The sequence below is a fragment of the Hyla sarda genome, chromosome 11 (genome assembly GCF_029499605.1).
Source record: "Hyla sarda isolate aHylSar1 chromosome 11, aHylSar1.hap1, whole genome shotgun sequence".
In the NCBI taxonomy this organism is placed as follows: Eukaryota; Metazoa; Chordata; class Amphibia; order Anura; family Hylidae; genus Hyla; species Hyla sarda.
In genome coordinates this window covers 34,296,337-34,319,353 of record NC_079199.1, presented here as the reverse complement: position 1 = coordinate 34,319,353, position 23,017 = coordinate 34,296,337, and the positions used below count along the sequence as shown (strand labels likewise).

General features: G+C 39.4%; 2 protein-coding genes across 5 annotated transcripts in view; one reads left to right on the top strand and one right to left on the bottom strand.

Annotated features, from left to right (window-relative positions):
- Positions 1-1,292: 1,292 nt before the first annotated feature.
- Positions 1,293-21,185, bottom strand: FOXA1 (forkhead box A1). 4 transcript variants are annotated; one of them, XM_056546796.1, is made up of 2 exons: positions 21,118-21,165; positions 1,293-2,781 (listed from the first exon to the last, which is right to left on the bottom strand). In XM_056546796.1, exons 1-2 carry the CDS (start codon positions 21,124-21,126, stop codon positions 1,576-1,578), a joined length of 1,215 nt encoding a protein of 404 aa, XP_056402771.1. In that variant the 5' UTR covers positions 21,127-21,165; the 3' UTR covers positions 1,293-1,575. The 4 variants fall into 4 exon arrangements, 3 of the variants coding, with proteins under 3 accessions (XP_056402771.1, XP_056402770.1, XP_056402769.1); XM_056546795.1 differs by lacking the exon at positions 21,118-21,165 and adding an exon at positions 20,929-21,048; XM_056546794.1 differs by lacking the exon at positions 21,118-21,165 and adding an exon at positions 5,305-5,473.
- Positions 21,032-23,017, top strand: part of TTC6 (tetratricopeptide repeat domain 6) — a 167,841-nt gene continuing 165,855 nt past the window's right edge. The window contains exon 1 of the transcript XR_008848971.1: positions 21,032-21,130. The gene's annotated coding sequence lies outside the window, so the exon portion shown is untranslated. The remainder of the gene's footprint in view (positions 21,131-23,017) is intronic.

The window sequence follows — 23,017 nt, the reverse complement described above, 5'->3', positions numbered from 1 at the left end:
ACCATCGGTGGGACATATTTACTGCCAGGCTAAAAAAAACAATATGATAGTGTCCTCCATCCTGTGGCTCTCCAGCTGTTGCAGAACTACAACTCCCAGCATGTCCCGACAGGGCATAGTAAGCAACAGCTGGAGACCCACAGATCGGGGAACTGTGCAGTATGGCATATAGCAGTACTTCCCAAACAGGGTGCCTCCAGCTGTTGCCAAACTACAACTCCCAGCATGTCCGGATATGGCAACAGCTGGAGACTCACAGGTCGGGGAACAGTGCAGTATGGCATATTGCAGTGTTTCCCAAACAGGGTGCCTCCAGCTGTTGCCAAACTACAACTCCCAGCATGTCCGGATAGGGCAACAGCTGTAGACTCACAGGTCGGGGAACAGTGCAGTATGGCATATAGCAGTACTTCCCAACCGGGGTGCCTCCAGCTGTTGCCAAAATACAACTCCCAGCATGTCCGGATAGGGCAACAGCTGGAGACCCACAGGTCGGGGAACAGTGCAATATGGCATATAGCAGTACTTCCCAACCAGGGTGCCTCCAGCTGTTGCCAAACTACAACTCCCAGCATGTCCGGATAGGGCAACAGCTGGAGACCCACAGGTCGGGGAACAGTGCAATATGGCATATAGCAGTACTTCCCAACCAGGGTGCCTCCAGCTGTTGCCAAACTACAACTACCAGCATGTCCGGATAGGGCAACAGCTGGAGACTCACAGGTCGGGGAACAGTGCAATATGGCATATAGCAGTACTTCCCAAACAGGGTGCCTCCAGCTTTTGCAAAACTACAACTCCCAGCATGTCCGGATAGGGCAACAGCTGGAGACTCACAGGTGGAGGAACAGTGAACAGTGCAGTATGGCATATAGCAGTACTTCCCAACCAGGGTGCCTCCAGCTGTTGCCAAACTACAACTCCCAGCATGCCCGGACAGCCGAAGGCTGTCCGGGCATGCTGGGAGTTGTAGTTTGGCAACAGCTGGAGGCACCCTGGTTGGGAAACACTGGCATATAGCACTGCCTCAAGATCCAGTTATTTTTCCCAGTAACAATGTAAATGTAATTCAGCCCAGATCACCAAAGTGACACAGACTTAAAGCAAAGTAGAAATGTAACTTTTTTTTTTTTTTTCACAGCACAAATGTCCTTCACAATTTTGGAGTAAATATATGTAAATATATATATATATAAAAAAAAAAAAACATAATGTGATTTTCTTCTTTTTTTTTTTTTTTTTCTTTTCTTTTTTTATTCTTCTTCTTCCAATTATTACCAACCCCAGAAACCCTCATGTGTAAACGTGTCTAGAAACCGATAGACATTCAGCAATATATACAGGATAGACAGTTTCTTTAAATACAACCAGATGCAGCTTTTTTTTTAGTTGACCTCTGTGCTTTTTATGTTACATGGACAGATCCCTCCCCCAAAAAAACTGCAGTTCTTCTCTTTCAAATAACATTATTATTATTATTATTTTTGTGTGTTTGTGAAGCAATAAGCTTAATAATAGTAACAGTCTTTAGAACAGTTCTACACAAATGAAAGGGGGGGGGGGGGGGTATAATGATTAGGATGTATTAAGGACCGGCCTGGAGTAGACTCCTTGATAGTATGTAGGCTCCAGTGCTGAAGGTTCTATAGTCCCTCTTCCAGACATGGAAGGACTGCTCAGGGACATGGCTGGCAGGGCCCCACCATAGGGGGAATACTGCAGAGCCTGCTCGTAAGCTTTGAAATCCAGTTTGTGCTGTTGTTCAGAAGAAGACATCAGGTTGTTGATGGAAAAGGGGTGATTGAAGGAGTAATGGGGGTCTCCTTTGAGGTGGAGGTGGGATTCATGGACTAAAGAGTGAGGGGTGTGAGAAGGTATGGGTGAGGGACCTCCTGGCACTTGTGGCTTCATCTCTCCATTGGAAACACCATGTTCCAGGGACTGTGGACTGCTGGAAGGGTTAGACATGGAGGAATTACTGTCCATTTGGTTGGACTTGCCATGTACCCTATGCAAGGGGGATGAAGAACCAGACTGGTCCTTCCTGCCATCTTGTGACCCTTTGCCCCCCATCTGCTTCTCGCATTTAAACCTCTTCTGTCGGCGGAGATAGCAGCCATTCTCAAACATGTTCCCAGAATCTGGGTGCAGCGTCCAGTAGGAGCCTTTGCCAGGTTTATCTGGGGACCTTGCCACCTTAACAAAGCAATCATTGAAGGACAGAGAGTGCCTGATGGAGTTCTGCCACCTCTGCTGGTTCTGTCTGTAATAAGGGAAGAGGTCCATGATCCACTGGTAGATCTCACTGAGGGTCAACATCTTGCTGGGGGCCTGCTGGATGGCCATGGTGATCAATGAGATGTAGGAGTAAGGGGGCTTGGCATGGGGGTAACTTCTCCGAAAAGTTTTAGTGTCCCTGGTCCTGTTAATGCTGGAAGGGGCATAAGCCATGGGGCTCATCCCTGAGTTCATGCTGGAATAGGGGCTTAGACTGTTCATGGAGGCTTGTTGGGCAGACATTGCGTTCATGTTGCTAGGGCTAAGAGCGGTGCCCATGGTTGGCACCCCAGATGCCATGCCGTTCATAGCGGTGGAGGATCCAGCACCCATTCCCGACATGCCGCTGGGACTCAAACCTGGTGCCAGCCCTGAATTGGCATAAGACATGTTAAAAGATCCAGGGGTTATGTTGTTGCTGGAGCTCATGTTATTCATGGTCATGTAAGTGTTCATAGGTGCCAATCCTTGGGTCATGTTGTTAACCTGGACTGAAGAATAAGCCTGGTGGTAGAAAAAAAATAAAGACAAACAATCAATAAAAAAAAAAATCAATGTGCATCAATATATTATCATGGCACTAATACACTAGATCAGTGTTTCCCCAAGCAGGGTGCCTCCAGCTGTTGCAAAACTACATATGAAGTACCACATGGTAGAGTAAGTTTTTAATGCATGCTAAAATAAAAAAAAAAAAATAAAGAACATATATGGCGTAAATGTATCAACCTACAACAGTGTTTCCCAAGCAGGGTGCCTCCAGCTGTTGCAAAACTGCATATGAAGTACCACATGGTAGAATTTTTAATGCATATTAATATATATATATATAGATATATATATATATATATATATATATATATATATATATATATATAGCGTAAATGTATCAACCTACAACAGTGTTTCCCAAGCTGGGTGCCTCCAGCTGTTGCAAAACTACATATGAAGTACCACATGGTAGAATTTGTAATGCATACTAATATATATATATATATATATATATATATATATATATATATATATATATATCGTAAATGTATCAACCTACAACAGTGTTTCCCAAGCAGGGTGCCCCCAGCTGTTGCAAAACTACAACTCCCGGCATGCAGGGAGTTGTAGTTTTGCAACAGCTGGAGGCACCCTGCTTGAGAAACACTGCACTAGATCGAAATCAAAACTGAATCAAAATTCAGTTCTTATTCTAATTTTAGCATTATAAATAACCAATCGAACCCCAATCTATCTGCTCATCTATCAAATGCTAAATGCTTCTCATGCAAATCCACAAAATCACCACCTATGTAAAAACCTATTATAATAGTAATAATCAATATTAATAATAACAACAACAAAAATAAATAACAACAGCAGCATGCAACCCAGTTTATGAAGAATACACGTGCAAAATCCCGATCTTACACTCAATGGCCAAAATTAGTTTGGCACAAAAACTTTATTATTTTTTTTTATTTTATATTTTATTAGTTTCCTTTAATGCAGATAAGCTTTGAAAATAGGACATTTTTTACTTATCGTTGTACATGTCCTAATAGTAAATGCATACATGAGTCAATGGGATAATAAAAAAAAATACTAAAAAAAATAAAAAAAAAATACAAAAGTTTCCTTATTTCTAGAATACATTGTTTTTTTGTTTTTTTTTTCTTCATAACAAATAAATCCTGACCCGACCACCCACTCGGTTTTGATTCCCCCTGCAGATTATCAATTCACCTGGCTTGTGTTTTCTCACTTGTAGGTATAGAATGTTTCATTGTTACCTAATTCCCAGGGATACAATGTAATCTTCTAACTCCCGATAAATGTTCATTAGACATTGTTCAGTTTTGGAGTTACATTGAATATACTATTGTGTTTCACTTAGCCTAAACAATAAGCTTTTTGGGATTAACGTCATCTATAGGTGACAATGAGTTCTAATAGAAGTAAATACCTGGCTCCCTTTACAGGATAATGTTCTAAAATTCACCAAGGTTCTAGAGTTTCATAAAGGAGGCAACAATGTATCAACCGCTTCTTAATACAACTTAGAACTATGGCAAGAGTTTTGGTTATTATATCGACCTGGGCCTGAAATATCTCCTAAAGAAAGTTTCTGGTATTTTATTCCCAGTCTTCTCCCATTAAACTATTATTATTAACTATTATTATGTCTCGTATAGTAAGAAAACAATAATTAGTGTACACTAGATTATGCCATTGTAATAAGAAAGTTATGGCTGTGTTCCCCATCTTGTGGCTCTCCAGCTGGTGCAAAAAAAAACATATAAAATTCCCATCATGTGTCTGGGAATAATGGGAAATGTAGTTTTACAACAGCTGGAGAGCCACAGGTTTGGGAACACTGGGTTTTAGTAAGAAGATTCCCTCTAGGCATCAAATTAGTAACCTATTGAGGTAGTAGGGGGTGACAGCACTGTACCACATGGTAGAGTAAGTTTTTAGAGCATACTAAAAAAAAAAAAAGAACATATATGGCGTAAATGTATCAACCTACAACAGTGTTTCCCAACCAGGGTGCCTCCAGCTGTTGCAAAACTACAACACCCAGCATGCCCGGACAGCCGTTGGCTGTCCGGGCATGCTGGGAGTTGTAGTTTTGCAACAGCTGGAAGGCACCCTAGTTGGGAAATACTGACCTATAAGAATGCCTAGAATGGATAAGGGTCAAACTTCAAGTGTAGGGTCTTTTAAACCAGAGAAAGACCTAGTAGAGCATGGCTACATATACATTCCAGACATCTGAAGGGACCATGAGGCATTATACACTTCTTAAAAATAGCTCCCTTAGGGAACAAACTTTGAGACGCTGCTTTTACCTAGAGGAACTGGTTCCACCCCAGTGTTCTACCTACCTGCGCTAAAACTGGAACAATACAAACTAAGGCGACCAGAAGTTGGAAGGAGTTTCCTTCTGTTCAAAGAAGACTCAGCAGCTGATCTACATTTCCCCAGTGCATAGATATAGCAGTAAATATAAAGAAGTCCCCCCCCCATTCTTACCTCCTGAGTGTCCTGGTAGTAGTTGCTCCAGTCTGTTGTCTCATGTCCTTCCATTTTTACAATTCCTAACATCCTGGATCCCAAGTGCCTAAGTGAAACATTCAGCCCACTAGTCCAAGAAGTGGAGGGGAGGGAGGGGGGGAAAAGGTAACAGGGAAGGTGACCACAGGGGAGGTGATGAGCAGATTGACAGCCTGCTCTGCTCTGTGTCCCCTAAATCAAATGGCAGCAGGAGGGGAACTGGGAAAGTGCAGAGTGAGAGCTGATGTGGATCTTACGCTGAAGAAAGGACTTCCCTCTTCCTTGTTTCTCCTCCTCTTCTTTCCTCACTCCCTCCTTCCTCACACACGTCTCTCCATGAGCTGGCTGCACCTTAGAGCACACAGCATAGAGCTACACCTGTCTTACACCCATGGGACAGCAGTCTGAGCAAAGTTCTCTTAAAGGGAGGCCCCAGGTATAGAAATGTGTATCCCAGTGACCCTCCCCACTACTAATAACAAACCAATGGTAAGGAGAGGTGAGGAGCACCCTCCTCCTGCTGCATGACAAGTCCCCAGGCTGCATGGAGAAGAGAATACACACGTTTGTTATAATGCAAAGTTTAAAAAAAAAAAAAAAAAAATATATATATATATATATATAACAAAAAAAATTGTTTTAGGAGTGGGTTGTGAATTCTAATAAATAATGACAATAATAGTGATGATAGTAAAATAATTACAATAATCAATAATAAAAAGAATTACTTAATAATGACGATGGTAGTAATAATAATTATTATAATTATTGTTAGTATGATTAAGGATAATTATTATTCATATGAAAATAATAATAATAATACTCAAATATTATTCATTACAAACTAACAATGATAAACTAGTCATTTAGTTTTCCATTGTTAAATCGAACTGCTTGCACATATGTGTAATGTAGCTGGTGTATATTGTTTTATCATATGTGTAATGTAGCTGGTGTATATTGTTTTATCATATGTGTAATGTAGCTGGTGTATATTGTTTTATCATATGTGTAATGTAGCTGGTGTATATTGTTTTATCATATGTGTAATGTAGCTGGTGTATATTGTTTTATCATGATTATTCTTTTATTGTGTTCTAATTTCTTTATGTGGCATACTATTGTTTTGTATTAATTTAATATATATTTACAAATAATGATGTTGCCAATCAATCATATTTCTTCTTAATATATATATATATATATATATATATATATATATACATATATCATCTTTCATCTTAATATATATATATATATATATCTCAATCATCTTTCTTCTTAATATCTATATATATATATATAGATATATATATAATCTTTCTTCTTAATATATATATCTATATATATATAGATATATATATATAAATCATCTTTCTTCTTAATATATATATATATATATATATATATATATACATCATCTTTCTTCTTAATATATATACACACACATATATAAAAATCATCTTTCTTCTTAATATATATATCTATATATATATAGATATATATATATACATCATCTTTCTTCTTAATATATATATATATATATATCATCTTTCTTCTTAATATATATACACACACATATATAAAAATCATCTTTCTTCTTAATATATATCTATATATATATAGATATATATATACATCATCTTTCTTCTTAATATATATATATATATATATATATATATATATATATATATATATATCATCTTTCTTCTTAATATATATACACACACATATTTATCTGTTTTGTTAATCTCTTTTCTATTTACCTTGTACAAAAACGTTTGTCCACCAGTGTTTTGTGGAAGAACAAGCCTCATTCTTCCTGGGAGTTATTATTATTATTATTATTTTCAAGCCAGTTGTTTTAGGAAGAACAGGGCTGTTCTGCAGGTAATGTTGCAGTAGTAAGGACATAGCCATAGTCAATACACACAGCTTTCTGTAACTGTTCTCACTGGTAAACAAATATAAAATACAGCCACAACACAAATATGAACCTCAAATACACACAGTGGGTGACACATTATGTGGCCAAGCGCACAATTCACACTACAGAGCGATTGGATGCAAATAGATGCAAACTCATTATTTATTAAAAGGAAAGGTCAGCTCTTACATCACCAGATTTGCATATTTTTGTTGCAATTTTGAAGGTCTCAGCTGCGAAGGGTTTAATGACATCTGTTATAGGTTTAATACATTATTTGAAGAGGCAATATACTTCTATTTAACTTTAGCATTGGAGTAGCCTATATATATATATATATATATATATATATATATATATATATATCATGCATGTAATCACTAAATATATATATATCATGCATGTAATCACTAAACATGTAAAATCCCTATTGTGTCCACAGTTTTGAACATAAGTAAAGAAATATATATAAAGCAATATATAAAGTAAATATATAAACTTCATTCAGTAAATATATAAAGCAGTGGTCTTCAAACTGTGGCCCTCCAGCTGTTGCAAAACTACAATTCCCAGCATGCCCGGACAGCCAACGGCTGTCCGGGCATGCTGGGAGTTGTAGTTTTGCAACAGCTGGAGGGCCACAGTTTGAAGACCACTGATAATAAAGTATAAAACAATAATAGAAAATTCTCAAGCTAAACCCTGTGTTGACAAAGAAGCATTCCTAATAATTATATTCATTATGGAATAACCTTAAGAATCATATCAAATGTATGACTTGAATAATTCACATGCATATCATTTTATTTATTTATTTATTTATTTATTGCATCTTTTGGAATGTTAAAAAGAAATTACTTGGCCCCAATCCTTATATTTTTTGTTAGCATAGTTTAGCTTTCTTTTTTTTTTCTTCTCCATATTATTATTATTATTATTGTTGTTGTCGCTTTGTATGTTAATTACTTACTTTTTATAAAAAAAATAAAAGTAAAAAAATATATATATAAATAAATATAATTAAAAAAAAATATATAAATAAATAAATATAATAATAAAAAAAACAACAACAATAATAATAATAATAATAATAATTATATATATATATATATATATATATATATATATATATATATATATATATATATGAAACCAAAGAATAAGTTGGCCAGCACTATTAATTCCAAACTATTATATAGACCTGGCTTACAGGTGCAGGCTGCTGGGCTAAATATACAGCAACAGGAGAATACAGCAGCACACTGCTAGCACAAAGATACAGATAAAACATGAGTATATAGATAAAACATGAGTATATAGATAGAACATGAAAAGCTATACAGCTGTAGTGCAATAAATGAAAATATGAAACTATATATATATATATATATATATATATATAGATAGATAGATAGATAATTTTCCCAGGGGAATAAGAAGTCTCCTATTTGTAGAAAAAAAAAAAAAACCTAAACCACACACACAAGGGCTAACACTTGATTGTTTGTTGACTCAGGTGAAATAAAGAGTTGACACAAAGGCTGACGTTTTACAGACACCCATCCACACTCATAGTATCATACAGCACTGGACAGTATGTCCTGGCCACCTAACATTAACCCTTTCATCATTTTTTCCACCTGCAAGTGTATTGCAGGTAATAGGATTGTGAATTCCCTGTAATCTTCCTTCCTCATGAGGCTCCCAATACAGCAGAGAAGAGAAGACTCTGATGGTGATCTTAAGAATAAGCATTTTAAATCAGAGAAGCCTGCAGAAGCCCTAGTTAAATGTTAACTGGATAACATCATAAATCCCTTAACCCATTCTCTCCTTACTTTCTCAAGGAGTAAGAATAATTTTTGTTTAGATAAATATTCAATTCTGCTTATTTGTATGCATATGCTTTATGTCATGGTGTCTGGGTTAATAGTGAATATTGGGCAGGATTTGTGATAATCTAACACCCTTAGAACCATAGGGGCCTGCAAGACATGGTGGAGCCTTCACTGCTCATCTGTCAGCATCAAATTTTGGAACAAAAAGTGGCATGTGGAGTACTTGAGTTTAAGGTGCAGCTCTGGCACTCCAATGGTTATTGCAAACAGAACTTGGGAATAGTTAAAGTATTTTAGGTCTAAATGTCTAAGCAACTAGGGGTTATAATGCAAATAAAAACAATTCATTTACGTAGCAAAATGGATTGGCTTTAGTTGGGTATTTATCAACTGCGACAGTCGCAACTGCGCAAAAAAAGTCGCAACAAGGTTAAAAATTGACTAAATGTACTCCAGCTCAAACATGGAGCAGAAAAAGCTACTACCAAAGTAAAAAAAAGGAAAAATTGCTTACGTGAAAAAAAAGTAAGGAAAAAATTACAAAAAAAAAATACATAAGCAAACATTGATAAATGTCCCTCCATATTGTAGCATCAACCCAAACTAATATTTTGCGCACTTTGTTTTAAACTTTCATAACAATCTAATGTAAAACCAATCATTTTTTTTGTTTTTGTAAATGTCTAAGCAACTAGGGGTTATAATGCAAATAAAAACAATTCATAAACATGTACCCTTCCTAAACAGTGAAAATTAAATAAATAACACCATAGCGTTGGTATATATCTCAAACATAGGGGGGGACATTTCTCAAAGCATTTAGTAGGTTTTTTTTTTGCTTAAAATTGTCGCAAAAAAGTCGCAAGTGCGACTACTCTTTTTTTTTCTTCGACTTTTTGCATGTTCAGTGTCCTAAGCAAAAAATAAAAATCTTACTTACCAAAGCAAAAAGTGAGTTTTGACTTGCAGTGGTCAGAGATTTATCAAGTGCGAAAGTCGCAAAAAAGTCGCATGGCATAAAAAAAACTTACTAAATTTACTCCAGCTCAGACATGGAGCAGAAAAAGCCACTACCAAAGCAACAAAAAAAAGAAAAAAGAAATTGCTTATGTGAAAGAAATTTATCAACAGGCTGAAACCAGTTGATAAATACGTCGCACATAAGCAAAAAAAAATTGAAAGAAAAAATAACTTAAAAACGGAATACATAAGCAAACATTGATAAATGTCCCCCATTGTTTTAAAATAATGTCAATGATGGACATTTATCAAGGGGTTTAGTCAGGTTTTCTTTACTATAATTGTCGCAACTGCAACTACGTGTGTTTTTGTGCGACAATTTGCATGAAGAACAAGAAAAGCAAGAAAATTCAAACTTGCTTACGTAGTAAATTTTTCAAAATGGATTTGCTTTAGTCGGGTATTTATCAACTGCGACAGTCGCAACTGCGCAAAAAAAAGTCACAACAAGGTTAAAAATTGACTAAATTTACTCCAGCTCAAACATGGAGCAGAAAAAGCTACTACCAAAGTAAAAAAAGGAAAAATTGCTTAGGTGAAAAAAAAGTAAGGAAAAAATTACTTAAAAAAATAAATAAAAATACATAAGCAAACATTGATAAATGTCCCTCCATATTGTAGCATCAACCCAAACTAATATTTTGCGCACTTTGTTTTAAACTTTCATAACAATCTAATGTAAAACCAATCATTTTTTTTTTTTTTTTTTATAACCCCCCCCCAGATGCAGTAACTTCTTTCTACAAGTAGGTGTAACCTGCCTCAAGATCTGTGGACAACAATTCAATTGCTAAGTTTGCAAATATTTATCTTTAGACAACGTATGCTAAAAATAATTCAACTCTAATAATATTTTCCTTTATGGAGAAGTAGGAGTTCATGGGAAGGATCAATAAACAACATTACACAGATATTATATTGTGTTCTAGATAGAATTCTTTTCATTATAGATCCATAAGTGCTGCCAGTAGAGATGAGCGAACTTACAGTAAATTCGATTCGTCACGAACTTCTCGGCTCGGCAGTTGATGACTTTTCATGCATAAATGAGTTCAGCTTTCCGGTGCTCCCGTGGGCTGGAAAAGGTGGATACAGTCCTATGAGACTCTTTCCTAGGACTGTATCCACCTTTTCCAGCCCACCGGAGCACCTGAAGGCTGAACTAATTTATGCAGGATAAAGTCTGCAACCGCCGAGCCGAGAAGTTTGTGACGAATCGAATTTACTGTAAGTTCGCTCATCTCTAGCTGCCAGCTTCTATGTGGGTATATTTCTATTGGCATATCATGGTGGTATGATACTTTCTATTAATGATACACATTGAAGCATAGATGGAAAGACATTTTTCAGATGTTTCATTTGTTTGTGCCATAGACATCCGTTTTATCTTTTTTTGAAACATCATGGGCACATAGGTATTCTAAAGCAAATCCAACTCAAGCGGGAATTGGAACATTGTAATTAGAGATGAGCGAACTTACAGTAAATTCGATTCGTCACGAACTTCTCGGTTCGGCAGTTGATGACTTTTCCTGCATAAATTAGTTCAGCTTTCAGGTGCTCCGGTGGGCTGGAAAAGGTGGATACAATCCTAGGAAAGAGTCTTCTAGGACTGTATCCACCTTTTCCAGCCCACCGGAGCACCTGAAAGCTGAACTAATTTATGCAGGATAAGTCATCAACTGCCGAGCCGAGAAGTTTGTGACGAATCAAATTTACTGTAAGTTCGCTCATCTCTAATTGACACATTCAGAATGGTAGCATGGCTTCCTCTAAAGGTAAAGCGTATTATATACAGCCTTGGTTTATACGTGTTTTGCATGGGTTTCCTCCAGGTTCTCCCGTATCCTCCGACACCCTAAAAATATACTGATAGGTTAACTGGCTTCCAATGAAATGGACCCTAGTGTGTACAGTGATCCCTCAACTTACAATGGCCTCAACATACAATAGTTTCAACATACAATGGTCTTTTCTGGACCATTGTAACTTGAAACCAGACTCAACATACATTGCTACGGACAGACCAGATCTGTGAAATGTGTCAATACCCGGAAGAACTGACCAATCAGAATGGATATTTTACTGGTAAAACCCCTGTATTACTGAAGTGCATGCACTGACTGGCTGGTAGCGCCCCCTACAGTACAGGGAGGTATTACATGTTCTGTACTATTTACCTGTGCCAGGGTTAGCTGCTCCTTTGGACACCAGGTGAGGGCGGCTCCATGTTACTTATTTAGGACATTGAGTATTCTGTGCAAAACCCTGACGAAAGCTCCTGTCCTCTACATAGACCAGCATTTCCCAACGAGGGTGCCTCCAGCTGTTGCAAAACTACAACTCCCAGCATGCCCGGACAGCCGAAGGCTGTCCGGGCATGCTGGGAGTTGTAGTTTTGCAACAGCTGGAGACACCCTGGTTGGGAAACACTGACAGATAGTGATTTACAGCTTCCAGCAGCTCTTTCTTACTTTTATATGTAAGGATTTGCTTTATCTGTATTAGTTATCTACTTATTTTTCTTTAATCCTCAAATTTTTCCTATTTTTGGATGACATTTTGGTGGCTTCAGAACCAATTACCAGGTTCCCATAGAGTTATGGTCTCAACATACAATGGTTTCAACATACAATGGTCGTCCTGGAACCGATTAATATTGTAACTTGAGGGACCACTGTATGTGTCTGACATAGGGAAAGTAGAATGTTAGTCCTATTGACTGATGTAAATGATGACAATCTGTGTGGCAGAATATGTTGATATACAATGAACAATGAGATGCAAGTATTTGTAAATATCAATGTTATTGTGTATGCTGCTCTTATGTACAGTGTCTCACCATCATATCACATCCAGGACACATACCCTGCCAGCTCTCTTCTCTTTCTACACCCCCGGGACAGCCTAAGGGTATGTACATATAGTTTGTTCAGCAGTTTTTGAACCTCAAAAAAACCTGCCTAAATACAATGTCAAGAAAACGTAAAAAAAAACATACAAAATGCCATTTGACTTGTTTTTTTATTGCCTTTTTTTTTTGCTTCAGACACTTTTTTGGCGCATTTTTTTTTTTTTTTTGCTATTTTATGGTCTGTTTTTTTTTATGAGCTGTAAAACTGCTGTGTGAACATAGTCATTATATTCTACTCGTTTCAACTTTCCACATTGTCCCCTGAAAAAAAAAAAATCTATAACATTTCGATTTCGATTATTACAATAAGCGGTGATTAACCTTTAGCATTCCTGGGTAGGGACTGCAGCAGGTGCTTGTTTGCCAGGAAAGAGTTAAAAGTTGGCAATCCGGGAAATTCCAATAACCTACTACCACAGCCATCGTCATGTATAGAAAAGGTCACTGTTCCACACAGGAGAGCAAACAAAATGGAAGTGGGCTTTAGAATAGACCAGGGTTAAATACTCCAGATAGATGCAGCCAGAGAAACGCAGAATGTAAATAATGGGAAGTAATTGGGGGGGCTGGAATGTGAGCAAACCAGTGTCCCCAAGGCTAAAGTAAACTGCAATGCAAAACAATGCAAACAAGCCCCTCAAACAATGCTGACAGTTATCGAACTGCTGGCTCAGAGGTTACAAGATCCTGAGGTTATTTCTCCCCCTCTTCAGCTGTAATATAATTGAAGAACTGTTGACTCTTGGCAGTAGAAGAAATCTTTGTGTGTGCATAAAATATCTGCAAAGTCCCAGCGCCTCCTGCTGATCAACATCTATCCTGTGTCATAGTTATACGGCTCACACCGGCGCTCGTCTCTACGTTTTGTTGATATGTTCCATTGTGCAAAAAAAACAAAAAAAACAAAAAAATACAAGAAAAACTAAAGAATCGGTGCATCTTATTCACTTCCATACGATTAAATTGCTGCCAAAATACAATACGTTGGGGTCGACTTATCACTGATTTGTTTTGTATATCATTCTTAAAGCGTACCCGTCAGATCCAACAAAAAAATATATATTTTTTTAAATATATCACTCAGTACCTATTCCTGACCATGTACATCTAATTTTTATGTGTCTAGCACCTTTATTTATTTTTTTATTACACTTTTAGTTTAGCTCACTAGTCTGAATTCCTCTAAAAGGGAGGAGGCGTGGCCTCACTGTGCAGGTCTCCGCCCCCTCCCTCAGTATGCTGTCTGCTCACATCTCCCCTAGCATTAGCAAAACTACAACTCCCAGCTTGTCCTCACTGACAGTAGCGGGACACAATGGGAGGATTTTTCCTCCAGCTCTGAGCCCTGCGCTCACAGCTGTCAATCAAGGAAGTGTGTCCATGACATAGGTGATGACGCATGGACACAGCAGGACTAGTATGTGTCCAAGCAGGCAGGGAAAATGGGTATAAACATCACATTTTTGGGGCCAGTAAGTGGTGAAGGATTATGTGACAAACTGCTGAAAATATTTCATTACTATATATTAAGTATTTTTACTTTTTGTCATATACTTTCAAGAGAAGTCAACTTATGTATACCCCTATAGGGAGAGTGCTACAAAGATATCCTTGTAGCCAAGGCATGTGAATATTATGCATTTTAATATTGATTTACACTGTAATTTCCTAAAGTATAGAGTGCTCATTTGGTTACTGTGGTGTTACTTGACCACTTTATGGTGATATTACATTACACTTCTACATAGGCTCTGCATAGTATATTAGGGCACATTAACTAAGTCTGTCTAATACTTCTGCAAACAAACTAGACCGAATAAGAATGTAACAACATTTTTCTGAGTGGCTTATTTGATGAAGTGTTTTTTCCCATTTTTTTTGTGGTTCTTTGATAAATTTGCCACATCCTTACACTTGAGTGAATTTTACTGTGCACCATAAAAACTGCAGTTACATATAGTTTCTTACATTTAAGCCATGTTCCCTACCCATAAAGCCCCATCCTTAATCTGTAGGCCACACTCGAGGACTTTAGTGTTATTGGGATCTAGAGATCGTGCTGAGGTCCCACATGCAGGCTTCCTCCCTCCCCCATGACTCCTTGTTTGTCTTCCACCAGAGTAGAAGCAAATCCCCATAGCAAACCTCTCCTGCACTGTACAATTCCTGACATGAACAGAGGTGTCAGTAAAGAGCATTGTCCTGGTCTCGGAAGGATTAAATGGGCACTTTCATTAAAACTCATTTTTGCTATTGCACTAATTATGGTAAGTAAAAAAAATCTTTCTAATGTACTTGGTTGTACATTGTGTCTCTCTACTTGTCTAGAGCACATTTTCCCCATCTTTTTCTTTCAGACTTTGGACTCCTGCTGGCCTGACAGAAGTCCAAAATCAGGAAATTCTGAAGGGTGTGTGTGCAGCCTTATCCAATCATAGCTCATCTCAAACAATGAACTGCTCTGGGTTGTGTGTGTAGCAGAGTGAGGGAGGAAGTTCTCCCCTGTATGGCTTCAGATGATGTCACGCCTGCTGGGGAAGGCCCCTTCCCAGTCTGTGAATTTAACTGAGCAAAAAATATAGAGCAATATCAAGGTACAAAACTAAAAAATAATAAAAATAAAGGCAGGGGGTGGTTTATCATGATGGGGGCAGTGAACTGGGAGGATCATAACATTGAAGAAGATAATGAAAGGTACTCTAAGATATTTTAAAAATAAGAAATTCACAAATCTGTATAACTTTATGTCACCAGTTGATCTGAAATGGTTTTTTTTCCCACCGGAGTACCTCTTTAATCATTTGTACAATCCATAATCAATCTGATGCTAATAAGACAGAAAAATATGTTGAGGGGCAAATAATTGTTGAGCGATTGCAATGAAGAAAAACTCATACAAACAAGTATCACTTTTGTCCAGTGACTTTAAATTAAAGGAGTAGTCCAGTGGTGACTCAGTGGTGAAAAACTTATCCCCTATCTTAAGGATAGGGGATAAGTTGCAGATCGCGGGGGGTCCGACCGCTGGAGCCCCCTGCGATCTCCTGTACGGAGCCCGAGAGCCCGCGGGAAGGGGGCGTGTCGACCTCTGCACGATGCGGCGGCCGACACGCCCCCTCAATACAACTCTATGGCAGAGCCAAAGCGCTGCCTTCGGCAATCTCCGGCTCTGCCATTGAGATGTATTGAGGGGGCGTGTCGGCCGCCGCTTCGTGCGGGGGTCGACACCCGCTATCTGGCCGGAGAGCCGGGGGCCCTGTACAGAGAGGTCGCAGGGGACCCCAGCGGTGGGACCCCCCGCGATCTCAAACTTATCCCCTATCCTTAGGATAGGGGATAAGTTTTTCACCACTGGACTACCCCTTTAAGCACCTCAGTAAATCAATTGTGGTGGCCCAGTACAGGAGATGTTACCCGTACCCTTGCTGCCCTGTCAGACATCCTCCTTCAGTGCCCCCAGGGCCCCATGCACCTGTTTCCCCCCTGAACATATGTTCTGCAGTGTATTGTATTATAAAATGTGTTGTATAAAATGAGTTATGTCATGTGATTGTTACCCAGGAGGTACCAGTGACCAGGTGATCCCAAGAGTGACCTAGCTCCATGCTAGTCTCCCCCATATAAGCCCTGGGTGGAGCTTCTCTCTCTTTCCTGACAAGTCTTTGCTGAGGTCCAGTGCAGTCTTGTCTAGTGTGTGTGTCCAGAGTGTTGGAGACCTCAAAGTCAAGTCCTGCAGCCACCATCAAGTCAGGTAAGCTAAAGTCACAGCTTTACGAGTCAAGTCAATTCAGTCCCTGTCATCTGTTAAGTCAGCGTGGTCTGCATTCAATTGTCCAGTCCTACTATAAGTCCCAGCAAGCCCTTAAGGTCTCTGCTTCACTGGTCACCTGCTTATGCCCTGGCTGAACTGTATTGACTTTACCAACTGTCTACCCTCAGTAAAGCTATCGTTGTCCGTAACTTGGCGTCAGAGTCTTTATTGCCCCCGTGCCTAGCCCAGGATCCAGCGGTATACCTTCAGGTGGTTATAGGCTAAACCACGCCCTGGCGTCACGAATACAAGGGGTTAATGCCATCTGCCCCTAGGGTAACAATATCTGCCCTCACCACCCCCTGCTACCACACAATCTAGTGTGAATTCAGCCTTAGCTTGTGTTTATACTGTAAATCAGTGGTCCCCAAACTGTGGCCCTCCAGATGTTGCAAAACTACAATTCCCAGCATGCCTGGACAGCCGTTGGCTGTCCAGGCATGCTGGGAGTTGTAGTTTTGCAACATCTGGAGGGCCACAGTTTGGGGACCACTGCTGTAAATACTATTATGAGGTATAGGATATTTATAGTATTTCATTTGCGGACCTGCGTCTAGTCATTAGGCTGTTTACCTACAGAGACCCAGCAGAAATGTTCTAGAAGGGTAATACCAGTCTACATCTGCAAAAGTGCACTTACACATGAAAGGCCATTGATTAGGGGCCAACATGGTAATATTTGCAGTGGCTTACTCTGGGCATGGGGAGCATTCCTTTCAAAGTGTAATTTGGACATGCTTGCAAATACAAAGTCCAGAAGCGAAATTTCAGGGGGAGACTATTCATTTAAAATGATGGATTAAGAAGCAGCATTTACTGTGATATTTATTGGTTTTAGAAGGGGCACATAAAAAGTAACCTATATCCAAACACACTAGCAAGGACATTGGTACCATAGATGTAAGCCATACAGGTGTTATAGGCTTGCCCCAGGATATTGCATAAGAGTTACAAGTCATTTGTACAGGGTTACATTAGCAAAGGAGGCAGGGGTTACAGTAACCGTCTCTACTCCAACGTACAATGAAGATATTATGGGGCGAATAGACAAATCCAGCTAATCTGGGAGGGGATTATATAGCATTATGGGCTAGTGCAGTGTTTTCTAACCTGGGTTCCTCCAGCTGTTGCAAAACTACAACTCCAAGAATGTCCAACCGTGTTCGCGCGCGTAGCGCTTCATCAGGCCTATGGGCCTGACGAAGCGCTACGCGCGTGAACACGGACCATCACCCTTAGCCTCTCCCCCACCTGTTTGTACTGTCCGCTCTCCCTTTCGTGTTTATGTGTTGTCAAGCAAGATGAAATAAAGAAGCTTGAACTGTCCTTCAAGACCTGGTGAGTGCTCCATTTCGTCTTTGCTTAATGTGGACTTGCTATTACACTTACCTGATGTGAGCACCAGAAAGGTCTGACAGAGTGCAGCGGAAGCGGTTTTAGTGGACGGCTACACAGCAGAGCATCTTTCTGTTTAAAAGGGTATTCCAGGAAAAAACTTTTATTTTTTTTACATCAACTGGCTCCAGAAAGTTAAACAGATTTGTAAGTGACTTCTATTAAAAAATCTTAATCCTTCCAATAATTATCAGCTGCTGAAGTTGAGTTGTTCTTTTCTGTCTGGCAACAGTGCTCTCTGCTGACATCTCTGCTTGTCTCGGGAACTGCACAGAGTAGAAGAGGTTTGCTATGGGAATTTGCTTCTACTCTGGACAGCTCCCGAGACACGTGTCAACAGAGAGCACTTAGACTGAAAAGAACAATTCAACTTCAGCAGCTCATAAGTACTGAAAGGATTAAGATTTTTTAATAGAAGTAATTTACAAATCTGTTTAACTTTCTGCAGCCAGTTGATATATATATATATATATATCTATAAAAAGTTTTTCCTGGATAACCCCTTTAAGGACTATAAATAATACTTTATTTATATAGCACATACAGATTTAACAGCGTACGCTCAAATTGGTCCCTGTTCCCAATGGGTAATTAGTAAGGAATCTGTTTTTGTCTTACGATCATTTACCTGTGTATTACAGTGAAAAAAAGGTCACTGAAAAACATGACTATTGTTATATTCTGGGGGCAAAAAAAGATAACGTCTGGAATGCGGGCAAGTAGTTTACCTTATAGATTCCAGTAGAGGAGCAAGATGCATAGCAGATGGGGTTCCTATAGTAACACGGTAAACAGATGCTTAGGAAGGACAGTCTTCAAACAGTTTAAGACAAAATACATTCGAGTAAATTTACTTAGAAAAGCTTGTTGTATGACGCTAAACTGTTTGTTGTGCTGCAGTTCACCCGAGCATATAGAAGAGGCTTAGTTGTATTTATTGTAGGGTGAACCGACTTATGTGTTGGAGCTAAAAATACATCATATGGGTCAGTTCACACGTCCTTATTTTTGCTGCAGATTTGCTGTGGCAGATTTTGCTGCCCATTGACAGTCAATGGGCAGCAAAATCTGCTGCAGAAAATCATCAGTAAAAATAGGGACGTGTCAACTGACACATGCGTGTTTTGTTGCAGATTTTCTGCTGATGATATTCCTACCCATTGAAGTCAATGCAGCAAAATACACATGTGGGAATGTACCCTTAGGGTCAATTTTCAAGTACAGTATCCTGCACATATTTAATTCTGCATATTTGAAGGTGCAGATTTCCTGCTGGAGACTTACATTAAAATCTGCTGCATCAAATATATGCAGGATACTGTATGTGTAAATACACCCTTAGGATAGGGTCACGCGTAGTAGATGTATAGACGGCAGTCACAAGAGCGAGCTCTCTGCTGTGGGTGGGTAGCTCTTGTGTCCCCTTGTAGCAGTGGATTTCCTGTTGTAGACACAGTGCCTGATCGTAGCAGATGCGCAGTGAGAGAACTTGTGACAGCCATCGGCGCATCCGCAGCATGAAATACACTGTGGATGCTCTACTTTTGACCCAACCCTACACACTTTTTTCTACACACCTACCCTGGAAATTTTGGAGCAGGAGAAGAATCCAATGAGAAGTAGGAATATAAATATCAAATCTAATTTTAAAAAGTGATATGCATCCAACTTCCTGCATTTTTAGAACTTTCCCTTCCAAGCATATAAATAAGTTTGTGGAATTGCATGAGGTTGATCTGACTAGTTATAGATCAGTATAAATTCATATTTACGTATTTGTAACTTGTAATATTTGTATTAAATTAGCTATTCTCATCTATCCATTAGATATGGTGTCCATCTGCGGTAATTCCCCACCACCATGTTGCTAACCATATAGTGAAAACTGCTGTTGTGGTGTCGGGGTGTGAGGTGCAGGGTAGATGCAGGGTAGAGGTTATGACCCAAGGGGCAGATGGTATTAACCCCTTCTTGTCGTGACACCAGGGCGTGGTTTAGCCTTAACCACCCGAAGGTAATAACACTGATCCTGGGTTAGGCAGGGGCAATGAAGACGCCAACGCCAGATTGAAGATAGCGGCAGAACAGGTGATCTAGTCTTTGCAGTACAGCCAAATATCCCAGGGAGGTGACCAGTGACACAGGGGGACCTCACAGGCTTGCTGGGACTTGCAGTAGTTAGACTGACTTTAGTGCAGGCCACGGTGACTACAGATGGACTTGACTTGACAGAGATGGCGACTGACAATAAGATGACTTGACTTACTGATGACCGACTTATGGCTGCAGGACTTTAGGCTTTAGGCCTCCAATGCTCTGGACACAGACACTGGAACAACTTGACTGCACTTGACCTCAGCAGATGTAGCAATATGCTAACAGAGATTGTAGCTCCTCCCCTGGTTATATAGGGGGGCTGTTCAAGGAGGCAACAGGTCACTTGGGGGGGTCACCTGGTCACTTGAGCCCTCTGGATTACAATCATGTGGTACAAATATTAAAGAAACAGTACATTAAATGAGGAAACCTATATAAATAATGGGGGTATGCTGCCGGGGAGCCCTGGGGACATGCATGGACTCTGCCTAACAGGGCAGGAGGACAGTACAGGGCCACATCATCCGTACTGGGACATCACACTAGATAATACATATTCCACAAAAATAACAGTGGATAAATAGGGCCAAACACTGCCCACCTTCCCACTGTAGGAGAAAAAACGCATCACAGTATATATTCACGTTAACTTCTTTCCGACTTCCCATGTACATATATGTGAGAAATGCTGTAGGGACATGTACAGCAGGCTCAGGGACTATGTGGCAGGCTTTATAATACAGCTGACACCTGCTGTCAGTTTAACCTCCTAGATGTTAGTCAATATTACCTGCAGCATCTAGGTGAGTATTTGACAGGTAGCAACATAGAGGGAAATTTATCAAAACCTGTGCAAAGGAAAAGTTGCCCAGTTGCCCATAGCAACCAATCAGATCACTTCTTTCATTTTGCAGAGGCCTTGTTAAAAATGAAAGAAGCAATCTGATTGGTTGCTATGGGCAACTGGGCAACTTTTCCTCTGGAAATCTCCCCCATAACCTCTATACCTATAGAATCCAAAATCCACCAGTGGTCTGAATTGCATAAATGGAGGCTAAATAAAAATATAATATTCCGCCATGGTAACCTACAGACCGGTTCCATGCAACTGTAATACAGACGCATTTTCTGCATTCGTATTGTGACAAGTCCTGGCCTAACGTGGAGTCTGAGGACCTGCTTCAACAGAGGCCAAAATGCGAATGCAAAAACCCATCCATATCATGTTTGTGTAGAACCAGACTAACAATTCATGTTTTATGTCAAGACCCCAAAGTTTTCTAGGCTAAAAACTGCTAGTGACCTTACCCTCTTAGTGACTAGAGCTCATGCCAACTAATTCTTCCCAAAAAGAAACCAATGGGGAGGTGGAGGAGGTAAAGGGTTGGCTTTAGCTATTAGTATTGACTGACTCTTCACAAAAGGGTTCATGGCCAGGTCTTCACCAGGTGAGATCAGATAAGACAGAAATGGCTTTTAGTCTCTCTGAACATCTGTTTAATTGCTGACAGGAGACACATTTTATGGGGCACATAGATTGACTAGAAACCTGTTCAATGCATAATAAAGTAACAAACCAGGGAATTTTCATGTTGTTCTCTTCTCAGTTGTTTTATAGGAGATTTCACATAATTGCGGTTTCAAGCGACCTTCCTTAATTCAGAATGTCAGATTATGTAATTTTTGGAAAAAAATTGCAACATTGTTCATGTTCCTTCATAAAACTCAAGTAGTATCAGTCATGCAACAACTCTATCAAGAGCAACAACTTTATCAAGGCCAATTCATAAATTTCGCTTGACACAGATATTATGCATTACATTTTTTTTTTGCTGTTGTCTAAAACTATTTACTGCATATAATGAATACTGTTCAAATAGAATTAAAGGGGTATTCCGAGTTGCAAAAAAAATTGAGCAAAGTGAATGTAATAATATAAACAAAAATAAGCATTATTTATCTGAAAAATCCCATCATGCTGCTCTGGTGGCACCTTGTATACTAGTCTGTAGCAGTGAAGTGTCTATGGTGCCACCTCCCAGCAAGAAGCAGGAGCACAATATAACTGGGAAAAAATGTCTTTCGGTGTTTTCCTCTAGGCTGTGTGGTGCTGCCTCGGCCTCTCTGGGCTCTAGCTCTGTATTTGCCATAAGCATTGCTGAGAATGGAAACTTGTTGCTGGCTGAAGGTAATGGTTGGGCAGAATAAAGGGTTACCCCTTCATGGGAACACACTACCAACAAGTGCTTGCTTCATGCCTCCGTCTTTACCACAGACTGCACCCCGTGCTTCAGGGCCCCTCTTTCTCATACAGCCTGCCCACCTCTCTTCCACATGTTGTCTCCTGCCTCCTCTCAGCTAAACTGCACCCCATGGCCCCCTCTCTTCCACAAACTGTGCCCATGCCCCCTCTCTATCACAAACTGCTCTTTATCTGCCCTTCTCTGCCACAGACTTCCCCATCCCCATTCTCACATCTCGTTTTTGCAATTTTTTGTAATTTTTTCTTTGTAAAAAGACGTATGTCTCAAAACCGGACCGAACCGTATACAACAGTGTACAACCGTATATACCTCTGTACGGTTTTAAACCATATACGGTTTGAAAACGGTTGCATACGGTTTAATACGTTTTTTGAAAAAAAAAAAAAAGGGATACGGTTTTATGTTTGTCCTTAATTAAATAAAGTT

Coding starts and splice junctions, on each gene's coding strand:
- FOXA1 (XM_056546794.1), bottom strand. CDS start 5,376: ATGTTAGGAATTGTAAAAATGGAAGGACATGAGACAACAGACTGGAGC. Junction 2,782..5,304: donor ACTACCAGGACACTCAGGAG/GTAAGAATGGGG, acceptor TTCTACCACCAG/GCTTATTCTTCAGTCCAGGT.